This window comes from Herpailurus yagouaroundi, unplaced genomic scaffold (assembly GCF_014898765.1).
Source record: "Herpailurus yagouaroundi ecotype Mexico unplaced genomic scaffold, PumYag 247, whole genome shotgun sequence".
Lineage (NCBI taxonomy): Eukaryota > Metazoa > Chordata > Mammalia > Carnivora > Felidae > Herpailurus > Herpailurus yagouaroundi.
In genome coordinates this window covers 35,943-49,455 of record NW_024412464.1, presented here as the reverse complement: position 1 = coordinate 49,455, position 13,513 = coordinate 35,943, and the positions used below count along the sequence as shown (strand labels likewise).

General features: G+C 48.4%; 1 protein-coding gene across 1 annotated transcript in view; it reads left to right on the top strand.

Moving 5' to 3' along the window:
* Positions 1-1,353: 1,353 nt before the first annotated feature.
* The window catches only part of ITGB3 (integrin subunit beta 3), a 45,342-nt gene continuing 33,182 nt past the window's right edge, over positions 1,354-13,513 (top strand). The window contains exon 1 of the mRNA XM_040460040.1: positions 1,354-1,482. Within this exon, the coding sequence (XP_040315974.1) occupies positions 1,416-1,482 (67 nt within the window). The 5' untranslated portion in view covers positions 1,354-1,415. The remainder of the gene's footprint in view (positions 1,483-13,513) is intronic.

Genomic DNA, 13,513 nt, shown 5'->3' with positions numbered 1-13,513 from the left:
CCCGAGTCAGGGAGCCCAGCTACCCTTTGTGGGCTGGCTCCTCCTCTGTCCCCTTCAACTTGCTAGTGACATTTCTGCTGATGGGTGCTGCTCTTTTGCTGTATCCTAATGTTTAGGAGGTCTGAGGAGGAAGTGCCCACCTCTGCAGAGGGTGGGGCTGGAGGAACGGGCCCAGACAAGCCTACCTGGAAGAGATTACATCGGGGATATTTTGAAAGAGAAGTGTAATTTCCCAGGTGGAAGATTTAGGAAGGTCAGTCAGATGGAAAGCCATGGAGTGTCTGAGAATGCCAAGTTAACTTCCTGGGCTAGGGTGGGAGATGAGGCTGGAAAGCTGAGTCAGGGCCAGGTTTCAGGTATCTTGCGTGTCTCAAGAGAGGGCTTAGGGAAGCCCAGGGGCAGGTTGAAAGCCCTTAGGGGAGCCCAGGAGCTGGAGAGACTTCCATATCCTCTTTGATGCATCAGGTTTGGTTTTTATGTCATTAGAACTACCCATTGCGTCAGGAGCACCAGCACCAGCACCAGCCCCTGGCGGTCTGCTGCTCACATCCACGGCGTTTTGCCCCTCTGAGCCGGCTGGTTTCTGGTCTTGGGAAAGACCCAGAGACCCAGGGGAGGGACTGGCGGGAGGGGGGGGGGGGAGGGAGGGGGGGCAGGCAGAGAGTGGGAAGGAAACCTTGGAGGAAAATACGATAAAGCTGCAAAGCCTGTGAGTTTGCGTTTGGAGGAAGTGTATTGGCCCCTGTCCTGAAACGTTGATCACTTTCCATAGCAAGCCAAGTATTTGTAGAGACAGGCCCTTTATGGACATCATTGCTTACACAAGCTTGAGATGCGGTCTTGTCAAGAGGCTTTCTGGAAAACCAAAGTAACCCAAAGGGGGAAAAATAGTGAATAACGAAGGACTAGACCGGTGCTTGGCATAGAGTAAGCATTCAAAAAGTTGTCAAATAAACAAATTAAAGTGTGCATGAATGAAACTCAAGGTACAGAGGGAAAGTGCCCGGGAGTTCGGGTGAAAGAGAAAGCCCTCAGGAGGTGAGACTGGGTCAGGAGACGGGCCACAGGCTCCTGGCTTTTCTAAGCATACCCGGGATCCGGACGCGGACCCCGGGACCAGGATGTCTGCGGAGAACGTGCCCACGACCCCGCTCCGGTCCCAGCCTCGCCTCACGAGGCGGGTCCCGGCCAGGCGGGGGGAGAGGAGCCGAGGTTTCCCACCACCCCCTTGCCGGCGCAGGGTCCAGAAAAGCGCCGGAGGGGAGGAAGCGCCAGTCGGCGGCCCGCCCCGTTTGTCCCACCCACCGCGTCCGCTCCCCTCCCCTCCCCTCCCCTCCCCTCCCGCTGCGGGAAAAGTGGCCGCGGGCGCCGCTACTCTCTGTGGGGCGGGCGCGACGGCGGCGGCGGCGGACGAGATGCGAGCGCGGCCGCTCTGGGCCGCCGTGCTGGTGCTGGGGGCGCTGGCGGGCGTCGGTGTCGGAGGTGGGTGAGGCTCCCGCGCTGCGGGGACGCGGCTCCCCGGAGATCCGCGCCGCGCATCCTGCCGCCGCGGAGTCTGCGGACTCGGAGCCGGGAGACGCGCGGGCCGCCCCCACGCGTCTGCGCTCCGAGTGCGCGGGGCCAGGCTGGGCCGCCGGAGCCCGCAGCCGGGGAGCTTCCCGACCCCGCGGTAGCACGGCTCAGAGGCCACCTAGGGGCGGGTCCTCCAGGACGCCGGAGCCCTTAGGGGAGTCGGGCGCCTGCCCCCGGCAGCCTCGGCGCGCGCGCGCGCGCGCGGGGGGTGGCGGGCGCACCTTCGGGGCGGCGCGCATCGCAGGTGGTCTGGGGCGTGCGGAGGCCGGCTGGCTCGGGCGGGCGCGGCGAGCTGCGGCTTCCCGGGGCTGTTCCCGCGCGCTGTCGAGGGATGTGGTTGTAGCTGCTCGGATGAGAGTGTGTGCGCGCGCGGGTGTGCCCGCTCCTGCACATCCCTCTCTCTCCTTGGGTTACACTTTCTCCCAAGTTTTCTTTTCTTTTCTTCTTTTTCCTTGGTGGCTCCCGGCAGGAGCGGTTCGGAGGAGGGTGAGGGCTCTGGCTCCCACCCTCCTCCTGGGTCCTGGGTTACAGCAGTTCCTCCGCTTCCGGGATCGCCCTCCAGTATATGCGAGGAGCCACACCACGGGTCCCTGTTACTGGCTTCGATCCCTGGCTTTGTCTCTCCCGCTATTGCACACACCATGCCAAGGCGGTTAGCATTCGATTCGGCCTCATTGGACCTGGGGAGCGGGTGGAGGGGCAGAGATTACAGTCTAGGGATGCTGCCCGTGGTCCTTCCGGAGCCCTAGTGACCTTGCCAGGGAGAACTCTGGCTCCTGGTCCGCTAGGGCGTTCCTCTGCAGAGGACACCCATGTGTACATATATGTACTCTTAATGAAACCAGTAGTACTCCTTGTAAGACAAGTTAAATCCTGCAGAAGGTATTTAAAAGAGATAAGTCCATATCAAAGATAGCTCTTCAGAAATACTTTGATGACTGCCTTCAAGATCTTGTGTGTGTGTGTGTGTGTGTGTGTGTGTGTGTGTGTGTATAAGAGATTATACAGGACAAGGCAACAATATTAAAAAAACACTTTAATGTATGGTTGACATAAAAAAGCTGTATTTATTTAATGTATATGACTTGATGAATTTGTAGATAAATGTACACCCAGGAAACCATCCCCACAATCTGTATGAATGATGTGATGGGGGAGTTACAGATCATTTATAGGGGACTAAGCTGTTTTTGCCGAAGCTTCCCATGCGATAGATGCTCAACCATGTCAACCGATGTCTTCAGCCTACAGTGAGCAGCCTGGTGACCATAGGACAGAAATACGCATCTCCAGCCTTGTGTCCTGGGAGGTGTTAGAGCCGCGGTTCAGATGCTGCCTGGTGTCGATGAGGGCAGTGGGGCCGCCTGCTTCCGTGAACTTAAAACATTTTCTTTTTACGTCTACAGCTTTCTGAATTTCTGAATGATTTCTGAGTCTAATCATTACATTCTTATAGTCTTAGAAGGAAATGAAGTAACATAAGGTAGAGCCTAGCATGGTGCAGGTGCCAGTATTAGTGAAGATGAGGAGTGTACCTGTCATTTTGGTGTCTCTTCCTCCACCCCTCCCTCCTGGTCTTTTTTGTAGATCTGGTTTACAGAGTTGTAATGATCCATATAGGATACCACCGCATTGACATACTTAAGTTTGCATTAAATATCCTTTGGGAGATCTGTTCACAGATTCGTCGTTGATTGGGATCATTCCAGCTGTTGTGATGGGTTGTGCTGAGCCAGCCCCAGACTCCTTCTGAGAGCCAGGGTGGAGAAGTATTTAAGAGCTTGCTCTCTAGAGTCAGACCTCCAAAATAATAGACTCCTGGTAAAAGCAATTTCAATTATGTTTAAATCCCCTACCCCAGGGTTGAATCCCCCGCTGCTGGGTTGCAGGTGTTGTCAGATTCCCGGGGAAGCAGGAGGTTAGGATGAGAGCAGAAGAGGGCTGTTGGTCCACACAGTGTTGAAGGGACACACAGAAAGAGCTGGGTGGTGGCACAGAGAGGCTGTCCCAGAATAGGAGAGTCTGGTATGGGGAGAAGCGAGGTCGTTTGAGGGTAGAATTGAAATTTGGAACTTACATGCAAAGATGATCTTTCTGGCTTCACCCAAGAGGTATTGGGTTTTGTGGCTTCCCGAGTTTAAGTCTTTATTCTAACCTGAGACCTGAGGGATAACTAGTTTTGTTTGCTGTCACCATCTAAGTTGATTAGTTCTGAGTTGAAGTGCTAATTTCCCTTCTGAGTTTATATCCTGGAAACTCTCCAGATGAAGCTTCTGCAGGAACCTTCAGGGCCTGGAGAGACATGGCAGGAAGGCTTGTTGGCTGGGGAAAGGGACAGCTATGGTTTAAAACCAGCCAGATGCGTGTTTAATTCTTGATTTTGCCTCTTATTGGCTGTGTGACCTTGGGCAAGTTACTTCATCTCTTGGGAATCTCAGTTTCCTCATCTGTAAAGTGGAGAAAACAATACTTCGATGATTATGCCAATTAAATGAGATAAAGGCACAAAATAAGCATTCAACAAATGGCATTTACTATTTTATTATTATTACCAGTTATTATTTTAGAGAGAGAGAACGTGAGTAGGGGATCGGGCAGAGGGAGAGAGAGAATCAGCACAGAGCCCTACACGGGTCTGGATGTGGGGCTCGATCCCATGACCCTGGGATTATGACCTGAGCCGAATCAAGGGTCAAATGTGCAACTGACTGAGCCACTCAGGCACCCCAAATGGCGCTTACTATTGCCATTATTCCTATCCATGGTACCTACCATGTGTTGGAGACAAGAGCTATTACTGCTTCATGCAGGCATGCAACCCAGGCTCCCAGAATGAGACGATGGAGTCCCTTATCCCATACCCTTGTGACATTCTGCCATTGGTGGTGGCATATCTCAGCCACTCTCACCCAGCAAGAAGCCACAGAAGAGACCAAGGAGGAAAGAGGCCCATCATTTGCTTTATATACTAGAAAACCTTAAGTTCTGTCTCTGGGAAAAGAGGAAAGTGAAAGACATTCACAAGATTTCAGGTGCTGTGAGGAGAAGGACATGTCTGTTTTGTTCAGTGCTGTAGGCCCAGTGACTGGCACCCTGGCAGCCAAAATAAATACCTAGGGAAGGCTAGCAAAAGGCACCTGGAGGTGATGTGCCTCATTGCAAGAAACCCAGTATTTGAATATCTGCAATGATTCACAGAGGATCCTCCAGTGTTCCATCTGAGCATTCTGGAGATTTTTAGAATACAGCTGAGACCATGAATTCTTTGGGCATTTGGATCTCTGCATTATGGTGCCTTAGACCTCTGTTCTCAGGGGACCCTCTGTGGATTGTCTGCTTTTTTCCCCTCTCTCCTGGGAGGAGACACTCAGGAGGGAAGCTTTCTCCTTTACCTCCCTCAAAACCGTGTGAGTGGTAGAGATCTCCTGGGGACAGCAGAAGATGGGGTAAGGAGGCGACAGTGAGGAGGGGGAAAATGGATATGACTCTGGAATTTCCTAATAGAAATTCTTCCTCTATAACTCCCCACCACACTCAGGATCTCTGGTTATCATCCCCTCCCAGCCCTGCGAATCCTTCTGCCTCTGTTGGCAGAAATAGCCAAGAAGCATGCCCACAGGAACCACAACTCATGAATCAGCAGACAGATAATTAACTGGGGGAGTGACTGAGCAGCTTCAGGGATAAACCACTTGGCCTGAGCCAGCCCCCTCTGCTGCCCACAGAGCTGGCCTGCTACTTCACCCCATCGCCTCGCCTCCTTGCCCCTGAGCTCTGCCCGTTCCTAGATGGGAAGATCATTGTGTTTGAAGGAACTCGGTTCCTGCGTGCCAATGCAGGTGGGAGTGGGAGAATGATACTGTCTATTCTTCCTGTGTAAGCTGCTGCTGTTTATTGCAACGTGAAACTATCCAGCAAAAGAAATGTGTAAAATCTGCCTTTTTTCCCCATGTACATAGTGTCTCCGGGAACACTCTTTTTATTATTTGTTTATTTATTTTTTAGAGAGAGAGTGTGCACATACAAGCGGGGGGGGGGGGCGGGGGGGGGGGGGGGGGAGGGAGAGAGAGAGAGAGAGAGAGAGAGAGAAAATCTTAAGCAAGCTCCACACTCAGCACAGAGCCCAATGTGGGGCTTGGCTGGGGGCTCCATCCCATAACCTTGGGATCGTAACCTGAGCCAATATTAAGAGTCAGACACTTAACTGACTGAGCCACCCTGATGCCCCTCTAGGAACACTCTTTTTAAAGTGAGGTTTACTGGGGCTCCTGGGTGGCGCAGTCGGTTAAGCGTCCGACTTCAGCCAGGTCACGATCTCACGGTCCGTGAGTTCGAGCCCCGCGTCGGGCTCTGGGCTGATGGCTCGGAGCCTGGAGCCTGTTTCCGATTCTGTGTCTCCCTCTCTCTCTGCCCCTCCCCCGTACATGCTCTGTCTCTGTCTGTCCCATAAATAAATAAAAACGTTGAAAAAAAAATTAAAAAAAAATAAAGTGAGGTTTACTGAAGGGTAATTTACATGCAATAAAATCCACCCTTTTTAGGTATATGGTTTTTTGAATTGTGACACATGTTTAATCAAGCATCCATCACCATAATCAAGATACAGAATATTTCCATCATCCCAAAAGGTTCCCTTGAACTCCTTTGTCATCAGTACCCTATCCCCACCTTTAGTTCCTGGCAACCTCTGATCTGTTTCCCGTCCTTACAGTCCTACCTTTAATGGAACGTCATATAAATGAGGTCATAGCCCATTAAGTCTGGCTTCTTTCACGTAGCGTGACACATCTGAGATTCATCCATGTTGTGGAGAACCCCAGAAAGCCCAGGGGTTATCTAGGTCTACTTCATCTTCCTCAGGTGCTGAGGCGGTTACCCTGATGGGGCTCCTGGGTGGCTCAGTCTGTTAAGCGTCCGACTTCAGCTCAGGTCATGATCTCACAATCCATGAGTTCGAGCCCTGCATCAGGCTCTGTGCTGACAGCTCAGAGCCTGGAGACTGCTTCGGACTCTGTCTCTGTCTCAAAAATAAATAAAAACATTAAAAAAATTAAAAAAGAAAAGAAAGCAGGGGACCATGTGAATGAAACCCAGATGCAACTTTCCATTTCTAAATTTTCTAATGGGATCAATGCCTTTGAGCCATGTATAACCCATTTGATTTCCCCAGTGCTAACTAAGTAGTGATCTCTTCAGGATATTGGAGAGGACTTTGCAGCAACCAGCACTTTTATTATTAGTCTGGAAAGGAATGCGTATTTTGTGGCCAAATATGGTACATCACAATCCTTGTTAAGTAAACCTGGAGCTATTCTACCTTTTAAAATTTTTTTGTGGGGGTGGGGGCACCTGAGTGGCTCAATTGGTTAAGCGTTGGTCTTCACCTCAGGTCATGATCTTGTGGTTCGTGGGTTGGAGCCCTGCGTTGGGCTCTGTGCTGACAGCTCACAGCCTGGAACCTGCTTCGGATTCTGTGTCTCCCTCTCTCTCTCTGCCCCTCCCCCATTCACACTTTGTCTTTCTTTCTTAAAAATAAATTAAAAAACATTAAAAATTAAAAAAAATGTTTAATTAAAATTTTTGATAGCATCTCTGAAAATAATAAGTCTTCCTTCTGGTTTTTAGTCATATTCCCACAAAAAGACTAGTCTCCTTCCCCGCCCCCCCCCCCAGCATTTCTTAGCTCAATTGGTGAAGACATTCAGACATTCAAGGAGAGAATGAGGTGATATGCGCTCATTTTAAGAAAGTCAAACATTGGAGAGTAAAATGGCTAGTTTCCCTTTCATTCTGTTCTCCCATAACGTTCAATATTAATTAGATGGTGTGTTCTATTTTTTTTAATGTTTATTTATTTATTTTGAGATAGAGCATGCCTGCTCGACCACAACTGGGGGGAGGGACAGAGAGAGGGAGAGAGAGAGAGAGAGGGAGAGAGAGAATCTCAGGCAGGCTCTGCAGGGTCAGCACACAGCCCCAATGCAGGGCTCGAACTCATGAACTGTGTGAGATCATGACCTGAGCAGAAATCAAGAGTCAGACGCTTACCCGACTGAGCCGCCCAAGTGCCCCCAGGTGGTGTGCTCGATTCAGATTTTCCTCCATGTATATATAATAATTCTCATGTGTGTCCCTATGCCTCTACCTAAACTTGTGCTATTTCTTTTTTTAAACTTACAAAAAACACCTCCTTTCATACAGAAAAAAAAAAAAAAGTCAGTGTGAAAAGATCTGCGGGTCGGAAACTGAGAAACCTATATTCGATTCCCAGCTGTGCAAGCTTTTTCATCCGTTTGCTGGGTGACTTTGCACAAGCCATCTTCCCCCTGAGCCTGGTCGGGCTCTTGGTGTCTCAGGGGCTGCAAAATGGAAGGAGATGGAGGGAGAGACTTTGGTTCACACCTGCCCCTCCTCACCTTCAACTGGAGAAGCTTTTCCTTTAACTAATTCATATCATGGAACTCCATGTAAAGATTTCTTGGGCGGGGGGGCCGCCCAAGAGGGAGGTCTACAGTTAAAAACAGGCTTGAAAAATTTCGCACCAGAAGAGACCTCCAGAGGTTTGGCAAAAGGCACATTCAGTAGCTACTTTAAGAAGTCCCTGTAGTTAACCTAAATCTCTGTGCTAAATGGGATTCCTGGGTCGAGATCCACCCGTGGTTTCAAACCCTTGCTTTAGCCACTACACGAGATAAGCTCCTCCAGGTTAAACCTTTGCTGGAGCTGCGTTGCGGGGGGGTGGGGGGGTGTGACCACCTCTCCGAGATGAGGGGAACGTGGTGTCTCCGAACTGGGACTGCTACATATTGAGAACAGACCATACCCTGCTCTCTCCCGGGCGGTTCCTGAAGGGAGTGGGCCAAAGTCTATTCCTGAGTCCCCACTGGATTTCAGATTCAAAGAGGCTAACGGGTGCTGATGCTGCAGATGTCCCGGCTTGTAGGAAGCCTGGCATGCTCTGGGGAGCCTACATGTAGGTGAATGCCAGTGTAGAAAATGAGACAGGACTGAGGACATTCAGAATTAGCTTTAAATTTTTTTTTTTTTTTTTAGCTTATAAAAGTAATTCCGCTTGTTGTAAAAAAAAAAAGTTGAAGCAGTGCAGAAGTAGGATAATGCAAAGTACCACGTCCTTTGTAGTCTTGTCCTTCAAGATACCCGCTGTTAATAGTTACTTCAGTTTTTTTCCCCCATGTGTGTCACCATATGCAGTTATTTATTCTTATTGTTATTTCTTTTTTAAAATTTTTAAAAACTGTTTTGAGAGAGAGACAGTACAAGCTGTGCAGGGGCAGAGAGAGAGGGAGGCGTAGAATCCGAAGCAGGCTCCAGGCTCTGAGCTGTCGGCACAGAGACCGACCCGGCGCTCGAACTCGTGAACTATGAGATCATGACATGAGCCGAAGTCAAGACGCTTAACCGACTGAGCCACCCAGGCGCCCCTCTAAGCATGTTTTATGTCAGTTTATATCTTTCCATTATTTATCCTAAGAGATATAATTCTTGCCAGAAGGCATACTGTTATATGGATGTAGCAGAATTTACTTAATGGATTCCCTGCTGGCGGACTTTGGGATCATTCCCATGTATTTGCTACTACAAATAAAGCGGCAGGGAGTCTCCTTGTTCATTGTCTGCACCTTTGTTCAAGTGTTTCTACAGGTTCAATTTCTTGAACCGAAGCTGCTGGGTCAAAGGACATGAATGTTTTACATCTAAATTGTAATAGGTTTTGCTGAGTTGTTTTCCAAAACGGTGGGAGTAATTTGCCTTCCTACCAAGACGGGGTGGGGAGGGGTGGGGGTGGGGACTGTGAGGACCATTGCCTGCTGTCCGTACCCACCAGACGTGAGCTGGAGGAGGAGGAGGAGTAGCAGAACTGGACAGCTGCATGCCAAGGAGGTTACCAACAGGGCACCGCTGGGCTGGGCCTCAAACAGAGCTTGGTACCAGCTCGCTTCTTCTCTGTGCTGAGTGTGTCACTTGGGAGGTGGGGCCCGTGCTGATAACATTTTCCAGAGCTTGAGATGCAGCATTTGAATCAAGTATCTGTCAAGCTGTTAAGAAGAAATGGGCGTTTGTGCATTGTGTGAGTGGTCTTGGGCCCAGGGAGGCTAGGCCTCCTAGACTGGGGGTCACTCGTGATGCTTTCTGGCTGGAATATAGACGTCCAGGACTGGCGGAACCTTGAAGATCTTCTAACCCAACACTGTTTGCTTTACAGAGAAGGAGAAAGGGAGACCCTGACCCTTCCAAGGTCATACAGCTTATTTAGTGGCATTGGTAGGCTCTAGCCCTGGGGGCTCTTGTCTCCTGGCCAGTGATTTCTTCAGCATATCCTTTTAGAGGCAGAGGGTCCTGTGAGTCTGACCCTGGGGCAGGGCTGGGGCAGCAGTGGGGATGGCATTCCTAACGCAGGAAGCAGTTCGAGGGAAGGTGAGGAGGAAGGAAGCCAACATTTACTGAGCATCCACCACAGGTGGTTCTTCCACATAAATTATCTCATTTAATCCTAACAACGCCTGAGATAAGTACTATGTCCATATTTGGGAGCATGGGGAAAGGAAGCAGCCATTTGGGGTCTCCCGTGTTTGGCCCATGTGGCTACATTAGGCCCTTTAAATACCAATGAGCAATTACGAGTCCTTGAGTAGAGAATACAAGAGTCACTGGTGTCGGAGCCCCAGGGAGACGAATGGGCCTGCTGGAGGCTACCTAGCCAGCGGAATGGCAAAGAAGTGGCTTTGGACCTGAGATCCCCTGCCTATAGTTCTGCTTGTTTTCCCCATCACGTTCACTGTCACACAATAATAATGATCATTGATTTTACCACGGCTGCCCTATGGTGTTGCTCAGGGACTGGGTGTTAATGTTATATGACAACCATACAGAAGGTAGGACTCGGTCGGAGGAGGGGCCTTCTGCAGTGTTCTGCACACGGCTACCTCATTAACCCAGTTGGAGATGCAAACCAGGCATGATCTGGCTTTACTTACAAGGGCAGGGCCTACTGGCTGAAGAGTCAGTGAAAGGGTATGGCCGGTGGTGAAAACATTCGAACTTTGTCCAGGCAGGTCCACTTGCTAGGGAGCAAACCTGTCTTTCTACCGTGCCCCACATGTCATCCGGCAGTAAGTCCTTGGAACATGTCTAGGGTCTGACCACACTGTTAACACCATTACCATCCCAATCCAAATCCCTGCCGTCTGTTGCCTGAATTATTGTAATAGCTTCCTAACTGGTTTCTTTTCATCTTGTTCCCCTTAGGTCTGCCTTCCTTTCAGTGGCCAGGAGGACCTTTTCTCTACTCACGTTTGCTCAAATTCCTCCAGTGGCTTTCCATCATATGGAGAATGAAAGCCATGCTCCTTACCATGGTTGTGGCTTTCTAGCGTTTTGGTCCCTGACTGCTTCTCCAGCCACTTCTCTGCCTCTTTCCTCCTCCCTCTCTCTTCCTGCTACTTCTTTAACAGACTGAAGTCCATCTCGCACTTGTGGATTCTTTCTGGAATGCTTGTCCCCTAGATCTTCTCATGACCCACTCATATCATTTTGAAATGTCAACTCAGAGAGGCCTTTCTTTTTTCGTTTTTCCCCCTTTTCTTAATTGTTTTTTTATTTGAGTACAGTTGACATACATGTTACATTAGTTTCAGGTGTGCAACGTAGTGATTCAACATCTCTGTACATTATGATACATTCACGAGTGTAGCCGCCAATTGTCCCCATGCGACGCCATTGTAATACCATCGACTGTATTCCCTATTCCTATGACTTACTCATCCCAATGCTGGAAGCCTCTATCTCCCAGTCCCCTTCACCCATTTTGCCCATCCACTTATCCCCTTTTCCCTCTGGCAAACATTGTTTGTTCTCTGTATTTATAGGTCTGATTCTGCTTTTTGTTTGTTCATTAATTTGTTTTCAAGATTCCACATATAAGTGAATCATATAGTATTTGTCTTTCTCAGTCTGACTTATTTCACTTAGCATAATACCCTCTGGGTCCATCCATGTTATCACCAATGGCAAGATCTCATCCTTTTTTATGGCTGTGCAATATTCTAGTGTGTGTGTATGTGTGTGTGTGTGTGTGTGTGTGTGTGTGTGTGTGTATTACATCTTCTTTATCCACTTATCTATTGATGGACACTTAAGTTGCTTCCAAAGTTAGGTATTGTCGATAATGCTTCAGTAAATATAGGGGTGCATGTATCTTTTTGAATTAGTATTTTTGTTTTCTTTGGGTAAATACGCAGTAGTGGAATTATTGGATCATATGATGTTTCTGTTCTTAATTTTTGAGGAACCTCCCTACTGTTTTCCATAGTGGCTGCACCAACTTACATTCCTCCCAACAGTGCACGAGGGTTCCTTTTTCTCCACATCCTCATCAACACGTGTTATTTCTTGTCTTTTTGATTCTAGCCATTCTGACAGGTGTGAGGTGATATCTTATTGTAGTTTTGATTTGCATTTCCTTGATAATGAGTGATGTTGAGCATCTTTTCATGTGTCTGTTGGCCATCTGTAGGTCTCTGGAAAAATGTCTGTTCAGGTCCAGAGAAGCCTTTCTTGACCATGTTCTCTAGAAGAGACTTCTTCCCCTCATTGATGTTATTCTCTTATTCTCCCCTTTTTTTAAAGCATTTGCCACTGGTTGAAATTGTCCATTTTTGTTGTAAGTTTTTGTTTTTGTTTTTGCACTAAAATTTGAGCTCCACAAGACTAGGGGGCTTGTTTCGTTCCACAATATGTCTCCAGTGCCTAGGAGAGCGCCAGGCACAGGTAGGTGCTTCATGAATAGTTGTTGAGTAAATGAATGAATGAACACCAACACCACTGATGTATATTAATATAAAAGTATAAAGCTGAAGTGGCCATGTTCCTATTATCTATAGATGGATTAACCATAGCAACATTTTCATTCCAGAATGGCTTTTTTTTTTTTCTCAATCACGTAAAGTATTTAAGGGCAGTGTTTCTCAAAATCGTGTCATATATGCTATAGAAATGCAAAACCTTTTTGTATGATCTTCTTAGGGGTGCTACAACTGTGGGGCTTAATGCAATGAACTTTATTCTAGTCTCCCTGGAGCCTAGAAAACTGGAGGCAAGGTATCAGCAGGTCCCTGCTTTCTCAGAGACTCTGGATAGAATCCTTTCCTGCTACTTCCTGTCTCCTGGTGGCTGGTACTCTGGCATTCCTTCGCTTCCAGTTGGATCACTCCGATCTCTGCCTCTGTCATCACATGGCATTTTCTCTGTATGTTTGTCTTCACATGGTGTCTTCCCCCTGTAAGGACATCAGTCAGGCTGGGTTAGACCTCCCCTGAGGACCTTATCTTGGTTATATCTGCAAAGATCTTGTTTCCAAATAAGGTCACAGTGGTAGGCACTGGGGGTTAGGACGTCAGCATATTTTTCTGGGGGCACAGAATTCAACCCATAACACATTTTAATATTGGTAGAGGCAAATTAAACACAAATGCCTTCTGATGTCACATGCCATATTTAACGAACTGTGGTGCACTTTTTTAAATCTCTGAAATTATGGTACATCCTACATCCATAGTCTTAGATATGGTGAAACGTGGAAATTTGGATTTCCTGCCATTTTGGGTGATGCTTCCTGGAGCTTTATGCTCAGAGGTGCGTGTTACCTTGAACTTCACTTTTCCCTTTCCCTTCCCCTTCCTTAGATTACTGAGCTGCTGCTACATGTAATGAAGGAACAAAAATAAAATAAACTTTCTTAGCAGATTGCTCTAAGAAAGCTCTAGAGAAACTTGTGGATCCATATGGCAGTTAGCATGAGATGTTTTGTTCTTGGATGACTCACTCAGCCAGGTGACTGTAATGGAAGATCAGGCCCCGCCAAGTCAGCCGGTGTCCCCGTGGACCTAATTGGGAAGTGACTAGTCAAAGGTCAGTGGCAGGG